We start from the raw sequence: 20,495 nt of genomic DNA, 5'->3' as shown, positions 1-20,495 counted from the left end.
TCTACATTTTTTAATTTGCAGCTTTTTTGTAGTGACGGAAACGGCTGGACAGTCTATAGATATAAGTTTGTCAGTGAACAGGAGTTTCAGTTGTAAATACCATAGACACTGCAGTCTTCTGGCAACATTGTTTGACAGCTTTGACAATTCGTTTTTGACGTTTTTGACGTTCTTTTCATGTTGTTGTAGAGTGCTTGCGGACGTTTGGCCATACTAAATTCGCCGAAATGGTATATAATCCTTTAATAACTTATTAATCGTGAAGTGAAAATTGTTCCATTTTGTTTTTTGAGACTCTTAGACTGTGTTACGATGTGTGTGTATGCTTATTTTCTCGATTATTCAAAAACGTTTATTGTTGCAGTCGCTCGTAATTCCGGACAAGTTTCAACATATTCTTCGTATTATGAATACGAACATCGATGGCAAACGTAAAGTTATGTTTGCCATGACGGCCATCAAGGGAGTTGGCCGCAGATATTCGAACATCGTCCTGAAGAAGGCAGACATTGACCTGGACAAGCGCGCTGGAGAATGCACCGAGGAAGAGGTACCAATTTTTGTATCTTATTTATCCCGGTTACTACTTTACTAACAATCAGCGATTAGGGTTTAAACCTCGAGAAACTCCCGATTTACCTTATTATAAGTGTGTTTTTTAGTAACAAATCAATTTTTCTTTCAGGTTGAAAAGATCATCACTATCATGTCCAACCCTAGGCAGTACAAAATCCCCGACTGGTTCTTGAATAGACAGAAGGACATTGTTGACGGAAAGTACAGCCAGCTGACCTCCTCCAACTTGGACTCAAAGCTCCGTGAAGACTTGGAGAGGCTGAAGAAGATCCGTGCCCACAGGGGCATGCGTCACTACTGGGGCCTGCGTGTGCGCGGTCAGCACACCAAGACCACCGGCAGGAGAGGACGTACTGTTGGTGTGTCCAAGAAGAAGTAAACTGTAAAATAAATGTAATATTTCTCCAAAACCTGTTTTTTTTTAAGATGAAATTTTGCCAGTTACCCATGTCAGTATCAGTGTAGTTGTAAAAAGTAAGAAACTCAAAACCATTCTGTGGATTTGGCATACTTATTTTTGTTATTAACCCCCAACGCTAAAACGATGGGGTGTTATAAGTTTGACGTGTGTGTCTGTCTGTGGCATCGTAGCTCCCGAACGGATGAACCAATTTAGATTAAGTTTTTTTTTGTCTGAAAACAGTTAGTTGGGAGTGTTCTTAGCCATGTTTCAATGAAAATCGGTCTACTATGTCATGGTCGGGGGTTTTTGCAAAGATTTTTATTTTGTGGTTAGGTTATAAGTCCAATTCTATTCCAATAATGAAAGTTGTAGATGTAAAAATTGTTCTTGAATAAATAAACTGATGGTACTCAGTTTATAAATTTGGCAAACACAAATTATTATCTAGCTCTGCTTTCTATGATATATTGTTTATATCATACAGTATTATTCTTTTATTTAGACTTACACCTGCAGTTATTATGCATTGATAACAGTGCATGCAGTTGCATTGTCACAAACTGCTGAGTAAGATTAGACATGTTTTAAACTTGATGCTCCTTGTGACTAAGCATAAAGAACCAGAAAGGTAGATATGACACAAAAACTTTAGTTGTACAAGTAAAAATAAAAACAATGTAATTATAATGTTTTTGTACAAGCTTGGCAAGAATTCTGACCAAATTATGAGTCATTTAGCTTCTTACTAGAACAACTTTAATGCAGAACAGAGTTTGAGCCCATAACTAGATAGATCTCAGTATATTAGTTTCCTATGCACTTTTTCAAGATTGGGCAGGTGTAACAAATTGATTTCAGTATGGCAACAGGCATGTCAATTGTCAACCAATTAGTTATGCATGCCTTTCTTTTCTAGCTATAAAAAGACCCAAAAGGAAACTACTAGGTATACATTTTCCCAAACTGTTTAATCATATTTTGAATCTTGAAGTAACAGCACTGGATGTATTTTTGGTCAAGGTTTTGAGCATGATACTTACACATTATACTTACCCACCCCTACTAGGATTATTATTGAAATTGAGGATAATTAGTTGTGTTAAAATAAAAATCATAATTGTGATGTTTTGAAAGTTTAATAAAATAAATGTATTACATAAAATTGGAATATTTACACTGAATTTATATTATTCATATTGTGCTATAAGTACCATCATATACACTCCAGCTAGGAGAGCAATAATTTCTTTGATAGACTGTGACAGTTTGTTGGCACCTTCCAACAACTCTGGAATAACTGAAACAGTGGCAATGTAGATAAAGCCACCAGCTGTAAAAGGAAGTACCAGTTTAGATACAACACTGTCCTCGTAGCCTTGTAGATAAATTGAGATAACAGTCCCCGAGATAGCTCCAAAGGCAGTGAGCAGTTGCAACATCATGGCCTTTCTTCGTGAGCAGCCGGACTGCACCAGAATAGCAAAGTCTCCAATCTCATGAGGAATTTCATGAAGCAGTATAGTGACAGTAGTAATGTAGCCAATGTTTTTCCCAGCAATGAATGAAGCTCCAATAGCTAAACCGTCAGTGAAGTTGTGGGTGAAGTCTGCAGCAAGGTTGAGGTATCCAGATATTTTTATCTCAGATTCTTTTTTGTCCTTTCCTTTCTTTTTCAATTTGTCGTCATTTTTCTTCTTGTCGCCACTGTGAGAGTGTCCATGTCCTCCACTGAACAGCCGCACGGATTTCTCGACGACCAGGAAGGCGATGATGCCGCCGAGCACGCCGAGGCCGACGCTGGTGTCGTGCGGCGCGTGCTGCTCGCCGCCGCCGTGCGAGTGGCTGTGGCTGTGCCCGCCGCCCTCGCCGCCACTCGCCGCCAGCGCGTGCGGTATCAAGTGCAGAAAAGCATCTCCGAGAAGTCCGCCGGAAGCGAACGATAACAAAACCTTTAACAGTGGTTGTTTTTCAACAGTTCCATCTATAGGTATAAAGAAAAGAATAAAGAAGGGCACTATGCTTATAAAAACCGTAGAACTCAAGGCATTCACGTACAGATCGTAGTTTGATTCGATTGTCTTTTTTTGTTCGGACTTTGTTTCATATTGTTCGTTTGCAGCTTTCGAATACTTGAACGACGGCGGCTCTTCATGAGAATGTGCGTGCGAGTGTGAATGGCCCAACACTACAACTGTGGCAAATGCTAAAATAACACATGTTAATATTGATTTGTTCACCTTGAACATTTTTAACAGAGAAGTTACAACTACAGTTCTCACTCAAAAATGAAGCGGTCGGTAGCGCAATATAAACTAATAATCGTACACAACAAGATGATGTGTGCCTCGCTGACTAGACTGACAGAAGTCAATGACACGATTGACACATGTCATCAGTGTTTTCGTTCGTGTTTCGTTCCAAAACGAGTAGATATTAATTGGCTTAGACATCGTAGTGTTGTCGTAGTCGATTGAATCACTACGTCATATTTGAACAGTCCTTAAGTAGATAACAAACGATCGCTCCGTACACACGAGTGAGAGCGAGAAAGGGGCTTTATCACTATTCATTAAAAAAATAGCCGTATGAGACAGCCGTACTAAACCTTGGTACTAAACGGCAATGAGTACAACTATGGAGATTAGAGATAAATTTAAATATAAATTTCTACATTCTTTATTATCGGGTAAAACTCTAACCTAACTCTAACCCCTCGATATGTTCAAAATATTTTTTTCGTCTCCGGTAGACTATTTAATAACTATTATGGTCGTGGTCGGGTACGTTCTTCTGTAGATACCATTACGGCTGATCACCTTTCATTTGAGCCATTTTACATACCTATAAGAAAAAAAAAGTTATAAAATGGCGGCAAATATGTATTGTAAAATCCACGTAAAATCACTGAAGACTATTAACCGCATGATAACTAAAGTATTAGTAGTACAATTAAAATTAACACAAAACTTTAAACATGATTTATCGCTAAATACAACAAATTATACTAAGTACTGAAGTTTTAGGCACACGCCTACTTGGTTTTAGGTCCGGTAAGTCAGTATTCTTTGCAATACCTACATTTGTATTTATTTTTATTGTTTAGACCTACATTTTCTTATATTGTTTAAAAATTAATGGAAATTCGATAAACCTTCGCTCCTACGTTTTCAATATATCAACGTCAAGGTTTCGGAACTATTCGGAAGGCACACGCCAGGGGCCCATTTCTCGAAAGTTATTAGCAGGGAGAATAGAAGTATAATATATTTCTAATCTCCATAGTTATTAGTCTAATAATATTAGTGTGTTGTCATGGCAACCCATAAAATTTGACAGTTCGTGGAATATTAATATTAGTCTAATATCGTTCGAGAAATAGGCCCCAGAAGACAATTTGGTCCAAAGAGCATTGAATCACTACGTTTTACTTGGTCGGTGAGCACTACCTACATTTTTCAAAGCCTATTTTAATGTTTGTTTGTTTGACCGTTTTTATATGATCACCTTAGAAAATTACTACCTTGGGTGAGACTTGAACTCATAACCAGAACAAGGGGTTCGAATAATGCCAAGCCAGCCATTTTCCACTTTTAATTTCTAAGTCCAGTGGCATCGAGTGGTGTTTCTGCTTGTCAAAACAAAAAGTTTAATATGCTCACCTCAAATTTTACGGGTTACAAAAATTACAACCAGCATGAAATTTTTTTGTATATGGGTGTTGTTAGAAGTTAAAATTTAAAAATATTAGTACGGGGTGCAGTTAAATAAACATATAGTTTGCGCATATAAGTGGCTAAGATGTATTCTACGTTATATTAATTCAAAACCAATAAGTCATTCTCATATTTCCATCAATATCTCTCTGCGTTTCTAAAATGCTGTTTTGTCTTGTTAATTTGCGCATGGAGCTCCTTCTTCGTGAGAGCAGTTCGGGCACTTGATCCTGGTCTTCCATTAATGGTGCTTGGGTTAGTTCCATTTGGTCTAGATTTTCATAAGATTCTGATGCAGCTACAGTCCTGAAACAGTAGAAATCACGAATGTGTGTAGTTAAATATTACAAAGAACACAACTCGTAAAGAGGACGTACAGTTCGAACCCGAGGTCAGAGGGAGGGTAATAAACCTCTTTTGCTCCTATTTGAAGGATCACGCTCCACAGAGCAGCTCAGGATGCCAAACGGAATCCCTTCTCGAGTTTCTTCAGACGTAAAGTCAATGAGTTTGCGCGAAGGGTGAACCATCGTAGATACATTTTCATTTTTCCTTTGGAAGCATTTAATTTTGATTTGCCTTACTAAAGGTTGGAGCCAAGACGCATAGGTACCTAACTATAACCATTATAACCAATATACTACCACTAACTACTACGGTTTGTTACCTTTGCTCTCCGCAGACCATACAGTCCTTATAGCTCCAATCTTTCCCGAATTCTTCCCCCTCTTCGGCAGTCTGAGGAAGTGGAGTGTTGAGTGTCTCCGGCAGACGCAGGGCTGTCAAACCACCCACGACTGATAGCGCTCCCATCACTACTAGTGGTAACACAAGATTACTTGAACCCTGGAAATAGTGGAAAGACAAGTTTGCTTACCGTAGCTTACCTATATTTAATAACAGTTATCTATAAAATGATCCGAAAAGTTGCGCTTGTGATAAACAGGCGTTTCATTAGTCGTAGTCGCAGTAATCATTTTTGGGGTGAATTGAATATAAGGGTCATACTGAACAACTACCAAAGTTACCAAACTACTGTAAAACTATCAAAGTATTGTAGAAGTTTGACTAGGGATGTGTTAAAAGTGGCGTTTATTCAAAGAATAAGAAATAGATCCGATCCATATCGTATGCAGATCTAATCATGATGTATAGTAAAATAATAACAACTTCAAATACACGTACATATTAGATGAGCGGGTGATGAGGTTTCAAAAATTATTCTTACCAGGTAGTTAATAAAAGGTATGACAATAAGTCCCAAGCCGCCTATGTAGGCGGACGTGCCGATGCCCACGCCGCGAAGCTCGGTCGGGTACAGCTCGCCGGCGTACGGGTATATTATCAGGAAGGAGGCGGATATAAAACACTTGGATATTAAGTACAGAATCAGGGTTGCTGTTTGAGCATCTGCAAAAATATCCGTGGTTAGGCGGCACCTATATTTATTATACAGCGAAGAATAATATATACAGGCGTAGTTCTCGATTAAACATGGATCTTTCTCTAATTTATAAACTATACGCGTCATAGTAAAAAAACCGGTCAAGTGCGAGTCGGACTCGCTCACCGAGGGTTCCGTACAAACTTTCAATAGGTAGTTGAATCATCAAAATGTTATTCATAGAACTCTACAGATTTGACTAAATCCCTCAAGACTCAATTTCCCAAATAACAAGTAATATTTTAATATACAATTTTATTCTTAGACAACGTCCGAATAAAATCAAGACTATTCGACTTCAATAGTTTACGACTAACGACATGTAGCAAGGACGCTCCTGAACCGACCTCATTATATCAGTAGGGTTAGCACATGATTGCCGCGAGAGTATGTCGCCGCGAGATAGACTACCCATCCTTATGTCATTAATACAGTTAGAAGAAGACGTGTCATCTTACTGGGGACGCTATTGCTATGTCTTGTATGGGAACCCTGCATTTTATGATTAAGCACTGAGACTTGGCACAGTTGTTCATTGGGTGGCCTTGAGTAGATAAAGATCGGGAGGCATCGAGAGCCCCCCTTAATTTAGGAGGGAGGTGGGGGGGAAGGCTGGCGCCTTCGCGCTTCCTTTGAAACCATATTTCTCTAAAACTATACAAAATTGGGCATGCGATATATCATTTTCGGATAAATGAAGGACGAGGAATTCATTTTTGGAAGAAAAAAAATGTATTTTAGAACAAAAATACAAAATAAAATGGGAAAATCTGAAAATGAGATTTTTTTTTTACACATATTATTGCACATTTTATGAAAACTGTAATGGTTTTTTCTAAATAAAAAATATTATTTAATAGCTACATTTATCTAGTTTTAGAAAATGTATAATTTGTTATAGAAATATATTATAGGACGAGTGATAAAAAATAATTTACATCGCCCGATAGGGTGATTTGAATGCTCATTTCAATAAGTTTTGTCGATGATTTCAGGTATAATCACTATTTTTAACACACGAAAGCCGTAATCATTGTAGTTTATGGCTATTTTAATGATTAATGTACTTAAAATAAAAAAAATACAAAAATTAAAAAAAATAAAAATGTGATAACTTTTTTATAACATTATCCTATTTTGTTCTTTCTATACAATATATATCTAAAAGCAATAAATATGAATAAAAAACCACATTTATGTAGTTTATAAAAATATATAGTTTGTTACATAAATATATTACGAAACGCGAGATAAAAAATAATGAAAGTGACGTGGCAGGGCGATCTTGATGTACGGTACGGGTCAGCTTGTATGATTCGATGAGGTGAGGTAAAGGTACTCAAAGCTCTCAAAAAGTGTAGTTATTTAGAGTACTTCAAATTAAACAACATACTCCTATATAGTCTGAATTTAATTTATTTTACATGAAATGATCGATTGATATGATAGGTCAGATATATACATCTGATCCTAATACATCTTGTGAAATAGTAGTATTTGCATAATTTATGGATAATTCTTACTTGACATATTTATTATTCCAGATCTGCGTCCTGTACTTTGGTTAACGAGTGCCGAAAATAGTTATTAACCAAAAAAGACCGCCAAATTAACAGCATTTCACCGACAAAAGCTGCCTTGCACCATTTTTGTAAGGGTTATAGGTATATCAAGGTGTCCATTTATGGGGTCAACTAAACCCAATTCTAAATTTGCTATTATTTGCTACTTGTGGCTGGACGAAAGTCTGTAACAATTGGGATTTGGGAGCCTACTTGCCCGCAACGTTGCCTGTTGCTGCAGAAACATGCCTCGAAATTGTCGGATGCAGGTGTAAGAGTTTTGAATGATTCACGGTTATTTTCATTAGACTTATATTGACCGGGATATAGACCGTGATTACCTTTTTGATTTTTGTCGAGCTCCCGATATTTCGACGCAGTTGCATGCATCATGATCACGGACTATATTGTATGCAACTGCGTCGAAATATCGGGAGCTCGACAAAAATCAAAAAGGTAATCACGGTCTATATCCCGGTCAATATAAGTCGGATGCAGGTGTAATAAAAAACAGTACTGCGTAAGGTGCAACCGTAAAAAAAGACTTTTTAAATTAAATGTTCGGAGCTGATGTGCTTATGCAGTGGATGTTGTGATATATACATAATTAAATTCAGACTATTCATGTTGTTTTATTTGAATAACTCAAAATAGCTACACTTTTTGAGAGCCTTGAGTACTAGCCCCGATACAAATGTTTTCGTCAGACCATTTTTTTGAGGTTCTCCTTTGTACAAAAGCAATGTCTTAGTTCAAAAATCATTAATGTTTAATGCTAATACGAATCTAGTTTATTTTTTATGGCACTATTAATAACTATCATTGATACTGAAAGGAAGAATATGACGATTTTTATTTTATCTTTTATGGATGGGTATAACCGATTTACCATAATACCGACCATATAACCGATTTATTGGATGGACCATAGTCGCTGGGCGAGACGAACTATGGTGTGGAAGCCCGCTAACACCCGCGGTCGCGGCAAGCCCCCCCTTAGATGGAGAGACGACATCTGCCAACTAGCTGGCGATAACTGGATGCGGATGGCAATGGACCGACAAGCGTGGAGGAATGGAGAGGAGGCCTATGTCCGAAGACGGGCGCTTTAGAGGCTGCTATAGATAGATAGATAACCGATTTAAGGGGGCCCAAAGGAAGTAACTAAATTCTGCTAGTAAACTAAAAAATCTTCAAGCCTATGCATGCAGAACTGCTTTAGGAGAGGAGAACGTGATTAAGACATTTTTTTTGCAATATAAGTCAGATGCAATTTTATTTTACAATCAAAATAAACTATATTATAGGAGTTTTACAATTTTCTGTACTGGGTCGTGAATGTCGTGATATACCTACATGTGTAAACATTATTAGAATAAGTATATTTCTGTATTACTAGACGAACTCCACTGCATAGCGGGTAGTACCTTTACCTCACCTCATCGAATAGTGCAAGCTGACCCGAACATTAAAATTTTCATTTTCATTATTTTTTATCTCGCGTTTCGTAATATATTTATATAACAAACTATATATTTTTATAAACTGTATAAATGTGGCTTTTTATTAATATTTATCGCTTTTAGATATATATTCTGTAGAAAGAAAAAAAATAGGATAATGTAAAAAAAAATATCACATTTTTAATATTTTTTAAAATTTTTGTATTTTTTTTTATTTTAAGTACATTAATCACTAACTAGCCATAAACTACAATGATTACGGCTTTCGTGTGTTAAAAATAGTGATTATACCTGAAATCATTGACAAAACTTATTGAAATGAGCATTCAAATCACCCTATCGGGCGATGTAAATTATTTTTTATCACTCGTTCTATAATATATTTATATAACAAATTATATATTTTCTAAAACAAGATAAATGTAGCTATTAAATAATATTTTTTATTTAGAAAAAACCATTACAGTTTTCATAAAACGTGCAATAATATGTATAAAAAAAAATCTCGTTTTCAGATTTTCCCATTTTATTTTGTATTTTTGTTCTAAAATACATTTTTTTTCTTCCAAAAATGAATTCCTCGTCCTTCATTTATCCGAAAATGATATATCGCATGCCCTATTTTGTATAGTTTTAGAGAAATATGGTTTCAAAGGAAGCGCGGCGGCGCCAGCCTTCCCCCCCTCTTCCCTCCTAAATTAAGGGGGGCTCTCGATGCCTCCCGATCTTTATCTACTCAGGGCCACCCAAGGAACAACCTGTGCCAAGTCTCAGTGCTTAATCATAAAATGCAGGGTGTTGTGCAATAGCGTCCCCAGTATCTATCTCGCGGCGACATAATCTCGCGGCAATCATGTGCTAGGCCTACAGGAAAAACGCGATGTAGGAAATGAGCGTTCAACGTACAGCGACATCTATCGGAAAATTGAGTAAACTATTGTGAGCGAGTTAGTATGGAAGATGATTTTTATGGAATAATTGATTATTGCGTGAACCGATTTTAACTATTTTGCCTCTATTTGAAAGCAGGTAATTTTATTGTTATTTTGTTAAAAATACAGGTCCAACAAACACCCTCAACAAGGGTGTAAAAATTGAAAATGTAAATCTGAAAGGTTTTTTATAAATAAAAAAAAAAGTTTTCAAGATACTTGTACGATTTTATTTTTCCTGTAATATTCAGAATAATAGCCATGTTTGGTGAAAATTTAATAAATTTATATTGGTAAACTTCGGAGATAAGGGGGGGGGAACGGTATTTTTTTTACATTTTCCTTCATAATTTTTTTTTTTCCACAACAAAAAAATTATAAAGATTTTTTTAAAATGTACAATTTGAGTTCTTTCTAAAGATACCCCACTTGACCTAGTTACTTGACATTTACAATTTGCCCCCCTTTCATATTGGCCATTTTGTATAGTTAATATTAATAAATAAAAAAAATAATCCTTCAAGTTTGTAGAGGTTAACAATTTTCATCACTATTCCAATTTTCAAGTTGATAGCATAAGTAGTTCTCGAGATATTTAGAAATGTGACAGACGGACAGACGGACAGAGTCGCACCATAAGGGTTCCTTTTCTACCTTTTGGTACGGAACCCTAAAAATGAAGAATGTGCTTGTAAATTAGGTAGTTATTACACTTACTACGCTTTGGCGCTACTACAAAAATTGCTGATAAGTTAAGTGGAAAGAGGACTTGCAATACGCGCTACGGCGTAGCGCTACGAAATACATTGCGTAGAGGACACTAATCCCTTTGACCTCAATAGTTTGCGATGGCCGACAAAGGATACGAGATACATTAATTTAATATTTTATTTGATTAATGCATGGTAAAAATAGTAATAAAATTTAAAATAGAAATAAAATACGAGATCCATTGATCTTACCACAAGGATATACATATTATCCACATTAACTTACCACTCGGCAATAACACTGTAGCTATACAAAAGAATCCGCTGATGACCATGGATAAGCAAAGTGGCCATCTCCGGCCAATTCTATCCATGAGAACCCAGCAAACCAAATAGCTGGGTATCTCTACAGCCGAAGATAAAAAGAAGCTCATATACTGGTTGCTGCCAATAGCCGGGCCATAGTAACTTAAACCAACATATACCATTTCTGAAGCACACCAGTTCAAAGTAATCAACAATGTTTTTAGTCGCATGTTAGGCGTTCGACATAGAGCAAATACGCTTGCTACCTTGACTTCCTTCTTCCCCATTTCTTTTTGCTCCAGCACTTGTTTTTGAAGTCTCTCTGTGTACTCTACAGGCATTTGTTTGCCATTGACTCTGGCTATTGATTTAAGTATATCATTTGCCTCTTCAAACCGTTCTCTCATCAGTAACCATCTTGGTGACTCTGGTAACACAAACCAGTATAAGTAATAAAATAGAAAAGGCACTGAAGTAGCCAGGGCTAGTGAGCGCCAGTCTCGCAGAAAATATGTTACTACGGATAAAAGAATCAGTCCCAAAGTGTAAAATATGCAGGTCATGACAGTCACGAATGATCTATAGTTTGGGCCAGCTAGTTCGAGAGCTGAAAGAAAATGATGCGTAGTTAGTAAATGGATGTTTAAAAATTAACGATACGAAAAGCTATTTGCGGTAAGGTATCATAAGAGAGGTAGACTCACAAATAATAAATGGTATTTGGTATACAGCGGGAATAGTCAGGCCCACAATAACTCTCGCCAGCACCCACACCCAGTACTCGTGAGCATAGGCAGTGGTGATGCTTCCAACAAGCAGGGTGGTCAGGCAGGTGAAGAAAGACTTTTTCCGTCCGATGCGGTCGTTAAGGAGCCCGAAACCGTACACGCCTATTGGACCTCCGACGTTTAAAGCGACTAGGCCGAGTGTGGGATAGACGTCGTATTCGCAAACGAGGTCGAACTGTATTAATAAAAACAAAATCTTTCATACGAACAAATGCTTTTTCACCACACCAACTGGTAAAGATAAATTTTGCTATTTGTAAACGGATAGCAAAATTGCATTTTATCCACGAGAGTGCAAAGTAATTTCATACAAATTTTAACTTAATGCCTTGAGCTGGCTGGTAGAATTTATCCAACAGTTTTTTTAAATCATACAGTGCGTAAACGTAATAAGGGCGATAAATGAAACCAGGCATATAATTCAATATTGTTATCATTAATTAAGGGGTGTTTTTGAGTTACTCTTAATTTTCAGCCCATAATTAATTTTTGAAAAATTTCCTAGCAGCAATGTACTGTAAACGTGGTTGCGATGACAATCAATCACAACTGTCAACGAGCGTTTAACGCGAGTGTGTTTGCATTGCGTTGCGGGCCGAATTAATTTGTATGGATAAAAAATATTTCAATTTTAAGTAAAAGTTATCTAATTCCATTTTTAGGGTTCCGTACCAAAAAGGTACAACAGGAACCCTTATGGTGCGACTGTGTCCGTCTGTCACATTCCTAAATATCTCGAGAACTACTAATGCTATCAACTTGAAATTTGGAATAGTTGTGAACATTGTAAACCTCTACAAATAGAAAGTATAATTTTTTTAAATATATTAATTTTAACTGTAGAAAATAGCCAAAATGAAAGGGGGGCAAACTGTAAATTTCAAGTTACTAGGTCAAATGGGGTATCGTTGGAGAGAGCTCAAATTGAACGTAAATAAGCTATTTTTTATAATTTTTTTGTTGTGGAAAAAAAAAAGAATTTTGAAGGAAAATGTAAAAAAATAACGCCCCCCCCTTATCTCCGAAGTTTAACAACGAAAAATTATGAAAATTTTAGTAAACATTGGTTTTATGCTAAATATTACAGGAAAAATATAATCGTGTTTGTATTTTGAATACTTTTTTTTTAATTCACAAAAAACTTTTCAGATTTTTAGTTTCAATTTACCCACCCTTGCGGATGTATATCGTACTACAAATTAATACGAGATGTTACGTAAACCATCTTCAGTCCAATAAAGTAAAAACTGTTGAAATCGGTTAACATTATAAAGAATTATCCCTGAAAAACCAGGTCGCGCAAATTAGTTAGCAAATTGACCGGGAGATGGCGCTATACACAATAATACTCATTAGTGCCTATACTTTTGTCTTCTAGTCAAGTCATTAGAGTTATATGAAAATATGAGATTATTTTTACTAGGTAGTTTGAAAGAAAGTTTGTACGGAACCCTCGGTGGGCGAGTCCGACTCGCACTTGGCCGGTTTTTTTTATGTCCTATACTCACCACCGTTAAGAGGTTCGCCCGTATTAGGTTTACACCCTGTATAAATATTGGATAGATTGATCGACTTGATTTACGCAACTATGGGAACAAATCAAATTATTTTAACAAATATTTTGATTTGTGTTTTTTTTATGTAGTCACAATACTATATATAAATTAATAATTATTATTTCGATTTTCGACTTGATTTAGTTTGATGTTTTATAGTCAGTATTTTGTTCGTGTTGGTGTGGTGAAAAATTAAACCTTTGAAATCAGATTGCAATAATTTAAACTTCGAAATTATAAAAAAAAAACAATTATTTTTGGAGTCGGGGCCAGCCCGCGTAAAGTTGGGTGGGGCAAACAGGCAATAAAGAGTAAGGCGAGGAACACGGCTGGTACCGAATACAAAAATAAATTAAATCAAATGTATTCCAATTTTATTGTTTTGTGAAAATAGTGCTTATTTTATTTTAGTACTTCATCAATATTATACTTACATCAATGACGATTGAAGATATTACCTCTGATGTATCATACTCATAGCCATCTAAACAGGGTTCCGTGGGCCAACTACTGTTCGGTTCTAAATTATTTCCAGATTCTATAATTTTTGTCCAATTAACGGAATATCGCAAACATCTTTCGTATGTCACGTTGTCCGCCTGAAATTATTGGAAAAGTTATTCACTAAATATTAAAATAATTTGATTATATTAATTTTACAGCATTTGAACTAACTGCTTAGCAACTTAGCTCTGCTTGATCGTATGTCTTTCCCCGGTCCTCAGGATGTCTTCATACCAAAGACTTAATATGGGCAGAAGCGCCAAGACTCCAAGAGGTAAGTAATATCTGCATGATACAGAGTTTTTTACTATCTAATTTATTTATAGTAAGTAGGTATAGTATTAATAGGAATAATTCAACCAATTGCTTCTATAAGTATTACAAATTCAAATATTCAGATGTAATATTTGCAATACAATGAATAAACTTACTTGTCCTCTTTACATTTTCATCATGTTGCTTTTAAATCAAAGATCCGGAATATTTGTTTGTGTTGCAAACCATACAGATGAGTTTCGTTCTCTTGCAAATCAAGGATTGTGCACCTACCTTTTTCGGTATGGACAGAGTTTTCCGATACGTTTCTGAGATGTTCTGTAGCTCGGGCACCTTGCACCAGTGCGCCGGCACGTCTGTCATGAAAAGCTGGTTGAAGGCACAGAACCCGCACGGTAAACACGCTGGCAAACACACCAGCCACAGCAGCAGCTTCTGGTAAATACCGAACTCGCCGATTTTCGGTAACAAGTCATCTAAGTCGATTGCGTCTTCACTTGTTTCGGGGTTCTAAGTTTAAAATAAAATATGATTGTTTTTACATAATATTGCCCTAAGGCGGCTAGGTAGGTACCCAAAGTAAAAGTAATGAATATTACTATTGGAGCAATTTCCTAGCTTATATTTTGTAAATTAAGAACTGTAAATACTTTTACATCAGTTTTACATATGTGCTAACTTTGGGGAAAATGTTACAATATATTTTTTACACATGTATTTCAGCCCAGCAATAAGATTTTCAATGAAATTTTGATCATTAATTAATAGCGCCCGCTACCCTCTGCATATCTCTGGACGTCTCTAAAGATGCCTAGGCATCGGTGATTTACATATTTAATTTTATATACTTTATAATATTTAATTTAATCGAACGATTACCGTGATTTTATCTTGAGAACGGTTTTCCGATCCAGACTTTGATTGTTTCGTCATACTTGTTATTACTTCACTATAAATATACTATACTATATGCAGCAACGATACGAAACGTGGACGTCCTTTCGCGTCAAGTTATTAGGCGACTAGTGCCGAAGAAGCCATATAGTATTAATCTAATTGATCAACGTATAGTTTGTATTTCCCTTACGGGCATATTTAAATTCGACTAAATGGGGCATGCCATAATTAAATCAGGTCAATACGTAATTATGCTTACTTAGTATCACATATCCGTAAAACAAAACAGCGCGAAATATGAGTACACGCTAAACTATCGATAAAGTTTAAAAGAAACTTAAAACTAAAAAGTGTGTAATATTGTTACTTAGGTTACATTAATTAATATTTAATGGTCCTTCGAATCGGATTGGCCAACGACCACTTTACGCGATTTAACACTTTTTTGGAATAAAATTCTGTAAGTACCTAATTCTGCCTAAGAGAATATTGATATTGTTGACATTAAATCACGCCAACATCGGACCATAACTTAATGTTAAGTTTACATAATATATTATATAACATTAAGTTAAAGTTATAAATATGACTTTGAAATGGGTACCTCTATTAACGAATTTTAAAACACGCACAATGCACATAACATGAAACAGATTGTAGAACTTTAGGTCGAACTGTTTTCAGATCAAGGACAACCGAGGCTTAAGCTTGAGTGTTAGTGGAACAAGGCCTAGTGCAAGGCTTAGCCTATTAGACCGGTAACCACAGAGCAAGGTTGTGATTCTGATTTATTTTAAATTAACAGTAAATTGTTGTAGTATTGATAAAATTTTATAAACTTAAATAAAGTGCCACAAGATAAAATATAGTTTGCTTCTTCGTTCGTTATACACGTTTTTACTGTTTTAGTGATAACTGATATGAACACTGGGGCACAGTATAATAAAGAGTACTATCGTACGTGACTGGGGTGTTCGTTACAGCATTAAGAAAGTATTGTGCAGAGATTATGATGAACAAACTACTATTTAATATATAAATAATGATTATTTAATCCATTAAGCTCTACCAAGCTCTACACGCTAATCAAATTCATAAGGTATTTTAGCCTCTACGAATATTTTTTGCTATAAATACGTCCAGGGTACGTAGCCGAATGGCACAAACGCTCACGAAACGAAACGCTCGTAGATATCTATCTCTATCGCTCGTGCGTATTGGCGCGACAGAGCCAGACTACCTTTCGCGGCGTTTCGTTTTTGTTTCGCGCCACAGAAGTGCCATTTGGCTACGGCACCTGGGCCCCGTAGCCGAATGGCATTTCTCCGACGCCAAACGAAAGCGATACGCCGCTGGCTCTGTCGCGCCAATACGCAAGCGCGATAGAGATAGATATCTACTAGCGCTTCGTTTCGTGAGCGTTTCGTGAGCGATTGTGCCATTCGGCTAGCCACCCTGGAAACCTATGTTATCGGCTACGATCGTAGCGCAGCAATTCATTGTAGCGTAAAGTTGCTACGCTGCAGACTGTAGTAGGAACAAATTTTAAGACGAAACAAAATTATATTGCAGAATCGTTCCGCTCATGCGTACTCAACTACTCACATTGTGTGTCATCAATTAATTTCAATAAACTCAATTTTTTTATTATACTTATACACCGTGTTTCACTTAACACTAAAAACCTGAAAACCGTTTGTTCAGAATCGAGAGTAGAATCGATTGAGCTATATCTTGGTGGGGGTAATATTTTTATTTAAAATAGTATTATTAGTAATTTTTTACGTGCCTATTCTATTGTATTCGTAATACAACATTGTGTATATCGCATTGCTAGAGGTTGTTTACCTTTTTCAGTATTTAGGGGTATTAAGTAATACTGGCTGGTTACTTGGGCAATTATTTTTTCCGCTACGAGTTTGACGTTGTTTGTCAGTTTAATCTTAATGTTTATCATAAGTCATAACAAATTGAACTTGTGCCTAATTACAACCTTGTCATTCTGAATATTGGGTTTAAATTTGCTTTACTGTGAAAAATCTTTAAAGTGTTTTACAATGACGTCTTAGCTGCCTATTGGTAAACCTTATGTCGTTGCAGTAACGTACACAAATAAATAGTTTTATGGTTTATGATGGTAGTTAGCAATTATTTTATTGAGTGCAGAGCTAAAAGTCAAGTAGAGCTGTACAGAAATCTAAAAATTCAATTTAAAAAAAAAGTAATCATCAGATTAAAAGATAAATACTCAAGATGAGTTAAAAAAAATAAAAATCTGTTGGGGTGTCTGAGGTTTTGAGTGACACCGGAAACACGTTGTATATAAAATATTGATCGGTAGCCGGTAGCAAATAAATAATGCGTTTTTGTTAAAATATTTTATTTGTGAAACGTAGATAAAATTGATACAAGTATTTTAAATTCTTAGAGATATAACTTAAATTTTTACACAATGAAAACGTGAAATTTGTCTTACGAAGTTGTTTCTTGAAACGAATTACAACGAATGTCATCCATACAGATTCGTTGTATTGTAAAAAACGCAACGTAACCAGACCGCTATAAGCTAGCGTTTGCCACGGTCGCAAAGGATGCGCCCTTTTTTATGTAATCGCTAATCAACCAATGCGCGGAAAAGGCGCATGTTTTGCGCACGTGATAAAAGTTAGTTCGGTCGTCAGAAACCCTCAACAGTCTCTCGCGTACGCACCCATGCGTGCTCATGCGCACACTTGCCCCTTGTAATAGAAACGAGGGAACAATATTTTTTAAACATACGTACCTATCTATACAAATTTTCGATTACGAGAATTGACGTCATATACATAGAAAGTAAAGGCTTACTTTTTATATATAATTCAACTAGTCAACATAAAAGTTAAAATCTCTAAAAAGGATAGTTTTACAACAAAAAAGCTCATAAAGGTAACATTACTTCCAGAATATCATAAGACCATAACAAGCAAAATAATATACCTATTTAAATCTGATTTAACCTAAAAAAGTTTAATAATTTATTATTTACATTTTCCATGTTGGTAAGTAGGTACTTAGTATAATTTGTGCTTTAACAATCACTCAGGTTACATTAATTGTACGTGAACTAACAACCCTTTGGACTGCTTCTGGTTACCAAGAAATATTTTCAGCTCACCTTTCGAGGTATAATAAAATTGAATTTAGCTTCATTATCAATATAGGGCACATAGTTTTATGAAAGCACCACGTTTTACAATTTCACTAGTCAAAAATTGTATAGTCAAATTTAAAATTTGGGATTAGGTACATTTTTAATTTGACGGATAAATGTAAATCAACTATATAAAAAAAATCTTAGCGATCCCGTTCAGTAGATTCAGGTTTGGAAAGTACATTATGTGTGGAGAATTAATATTTCTTTTATAACTGTCACTTGTCTTTATGAAGTAGGTATAATTAAAACTGGTTTTAAAATTGTTCTCTTTACAATAGTTTTAAGCATACAGTCACTATAGAAGATTACTTAAACCTACAATATGCAGGCTGAAAAAGATTAAGTACTCGTAGGTAGATAATCTCGTGCTCCTTAAGTATACCAAGTCCATGTTCCCGACTATGGACACACGCCGCGGGCCGGAGGACGGGACGGGGTGCGGCCCGCCCGGCCGGCCCGCCCGCTCGCGTACTACACTTACACAACGTCAAAGAAAATACACTAGCAAACCGAAGTCCTTATTGACTACAAGTAAATACGTATTCATTTCAGATGTTTCAAAATCTCGTATCAAATTAAGGCTCGGGTAGGTAATAAAATGTATACACTTTTGAACATTAAATGTTTGGCTATTTTTCGGTAACTTTGAAAATGTGTTCCACATTTATACAGTGGTCGCATATGCGCTGAGGGGGCGCGGCGCGCCGCCACCGCCGCTACGTGAGCAGCTTGAAGAACATGATGCCCAGCGAGATGTTGATGAACAACACTAGGATCACCAGCTGCTGCCGCGAGAACCAGTCCTGAAAACGACACCTGAGTTTTAGTAAAGAATAAAGATAAGTTATTCTTTCCAGTTCTCCTTTCTTAAACTCATGATGCTTACTGCTTATTTGCTTAACAATGTTGCTAACTTTGAGTGCAAAATATTCACTTTAGAAGTGCACGCTTTCTCAAACGTAGCTTATTTGTTTTGTAATGAGATGCCTTTATTTAAATTATTTTTTACGGCGAAACTTGTTTCATCTAACATAACTGACCTTGACTTGCGGACTGACTAAGTAGAGCAGAGGGTTGGCTCTCAGCTTCTCCGACTCCTCGTACATGCGGCGCACCTCCTCGCGGCGCGCCGAGCCCAGCATGGAGACCTCCTCGCGCGACATGCCGCTGTTGGCCGCCTGCGGCATGCCCGCTACGTCTGGGAGGGACTTCTTGCGCTGGAGCGTCTGAGGCGTGCTTAACATCTGAAACGTATGAACGGAGCTCCATTGGTTCTAAGCGATTTCATTTGTTTATGGGTGTTGTGTACCTACTTTTGTTATTTGACCTTTCGATAGTGGTAGTGGTAATGAACCCGATTAGGCACGTATTGCTGGTAAGTACATTTATTAATATCTACAAATCAAAAAACGACCGTAATATATCTGTTTTAAAAATGACTTAGTCTTGAAGTAATTAAAGTAAACTGCCCAACGCGACGATAATCTAATTCCAATTTGTTAATATAATTTACCTATATGCTTTGCCGTGTTTAAGTTTATTATTACGTACAAGATGATCGTGGCTAACACCTATTCCTACTGGGTTTTACCTCCACTGGAGGCACGTTAATCCAGCTCTCCGAAGCGCGGCGCGCCAGGATCGCTGGCGAGCACATGAGGTCCTCGTCCTCATCATCTTCTCCTTGATACCACATTCTCTATTCTTCAAATTATTATCTCATCTATTCACGAACTGATTCACCAAAATTCCATCACATTTCACCATTAGAGGTTAGTCCGGGTACATTTTAATCGTTTAACGGTTACTCTTACGGGTATTAAAGTACATTATATTTGTGTATAATTAGCAAGAGGTGATGCGCGGAAAGCGGCAGTGAGCGACTGTCTCTCAATATAGAAATAGAACGGGCTGAGCTGAGCCGCGGGTCGTGGCGCCGACTCGCGCGCGCCGCCTACATGCATGCCGCATACATAACCGGCCACGGAGCGGTGCGCACGCGTACTTTGCGGCCCAAATACCGAACACTCTTGACTAAACTGTATTTGTTTAAATACCTTATCGGTCTATAATGTATACCTATGACAAACTAATCCTCGACTCGGTCGAATATAACTGACAATTTATTTTTGAGATTTGATTTTGGTTTACTGCTAATTACTTATTTACAAT

General features: G+C 36.6%; 4 protein-coding genes across 4 annotated transcripts; 1 reads left to right on the top strand and 3 right to left on the bottom strand.

Moving 5' to 3' along the window:
• Window positions 1-141: 141 nt before the first annotated feature.
• Window positions 142-986, top strand: LOC125227205 (40S ribosomal protein S18). The gene is made up of 3 exons (XM_048131458.1): window positions 142-230; window positions 365-550; window positions 686-986. The coding sequence occupies exons 1-3, from the start codon at window positions 228-230 to the stop codon at window positions 953-955; spliced, it is 459 nt and encodes a 152-aa protein (XP_047987415.1). The 5' UTR covers window positions 142-227; the 3' UTR covers window positions 956-986.
• Window positions 987-2,096: 1,110 nt separating this feature from the next.
• LOC125227156 (zinc transporter zipt-7.2) lies at window positions 2,097-3,357 on the bottom strand. The gene has a single exon (XM_048131379.1). It carries the CDS (start codon window positions 3,223-3,225, stop codon window positions 2,167-2,169), a length of 1,059 nt encoding a protein of 352 aa, XP_047987336.1. The 5' UTR covers window positions 3,226-3,357; the 3' UTR covers window positions 2,097-2,166.
• Window positions 3,358-4,657: 1,300 nt separating this feature from the next.
• On the bottom strand, window positions 4,658-15,229 carry LOC125227399 (carcinine transporter). Its single transcript, XM_048131707.1, has 8 exons — window positions 15,113-15,229; window positions 14,507-14,743; window positions 13,888-14,052; window positions 11,814-12,072; window positions 11,090-11,716; window positions 5,921-6,102; window positions 5,360-5,538; window positions 4,658-4,998 (listed from the first exon to the last, which is right to left on the bottom strand). Exons 1-8 carry the CDS (start codon window positions 15,164-15,166, stop codon window positions 4,800-4,802), a joined length of 1,902 nt encoding a protein of 633 aa, XP_047987664.1. The 5' UTR covers window positions 15,167-15,229; the 3' UTR covers window positions 4,658-4,799.
• A 3,671-nt stretch (window positions 15,230-18,900) lies between these two features.
• Window positions 18,901-20,220, bottom strand: LOC125226896. Its single transcript, XM_048131064.1, has 3 exons — window positions 19,915-20,220; window positions 19,364-19,567; window positions 18,901-19,126 (listed from the first exon to the last, which is right to left on the bottom strand). The coding sequence occupies exons 1-3, from the start codon at window positions 20,017-20,019 to the stop codon at window positions 19,040-19,042; spliced, it is 396 nt and encodes a 131-aa protein (XP_047987021.1). The 5' UTR covers window positions 20,020-20,220; the 3' UTR covers window positions 18,901-19,039.
• Between the last annotated feature and the right edge of the window lie 275 nt (window positions 20,221-20,495).

The sequence above is a fragment of the Leguminivora glycinivorella genome, chromosome 6 (assembly GCF_023078275.1).
Source record: "Leguminivora glycinivorella isolate SPB_JAAS2020 chromosome 6, LegGlyc_1.1, whole genome shotgun sequence".
In the NCBI taxonomy this organism is placed as follows: Eukaryota; Metazoa; Arthropoda; class Insecta; order Lepidoptera; family Tortricidae; genus Leguminivora; species Leguminivora glycinivorella.
Note: the sequence above shows the minus strand (reverse complement) of the source record. Positions and strands in the feature narration are given on the sequence as shown.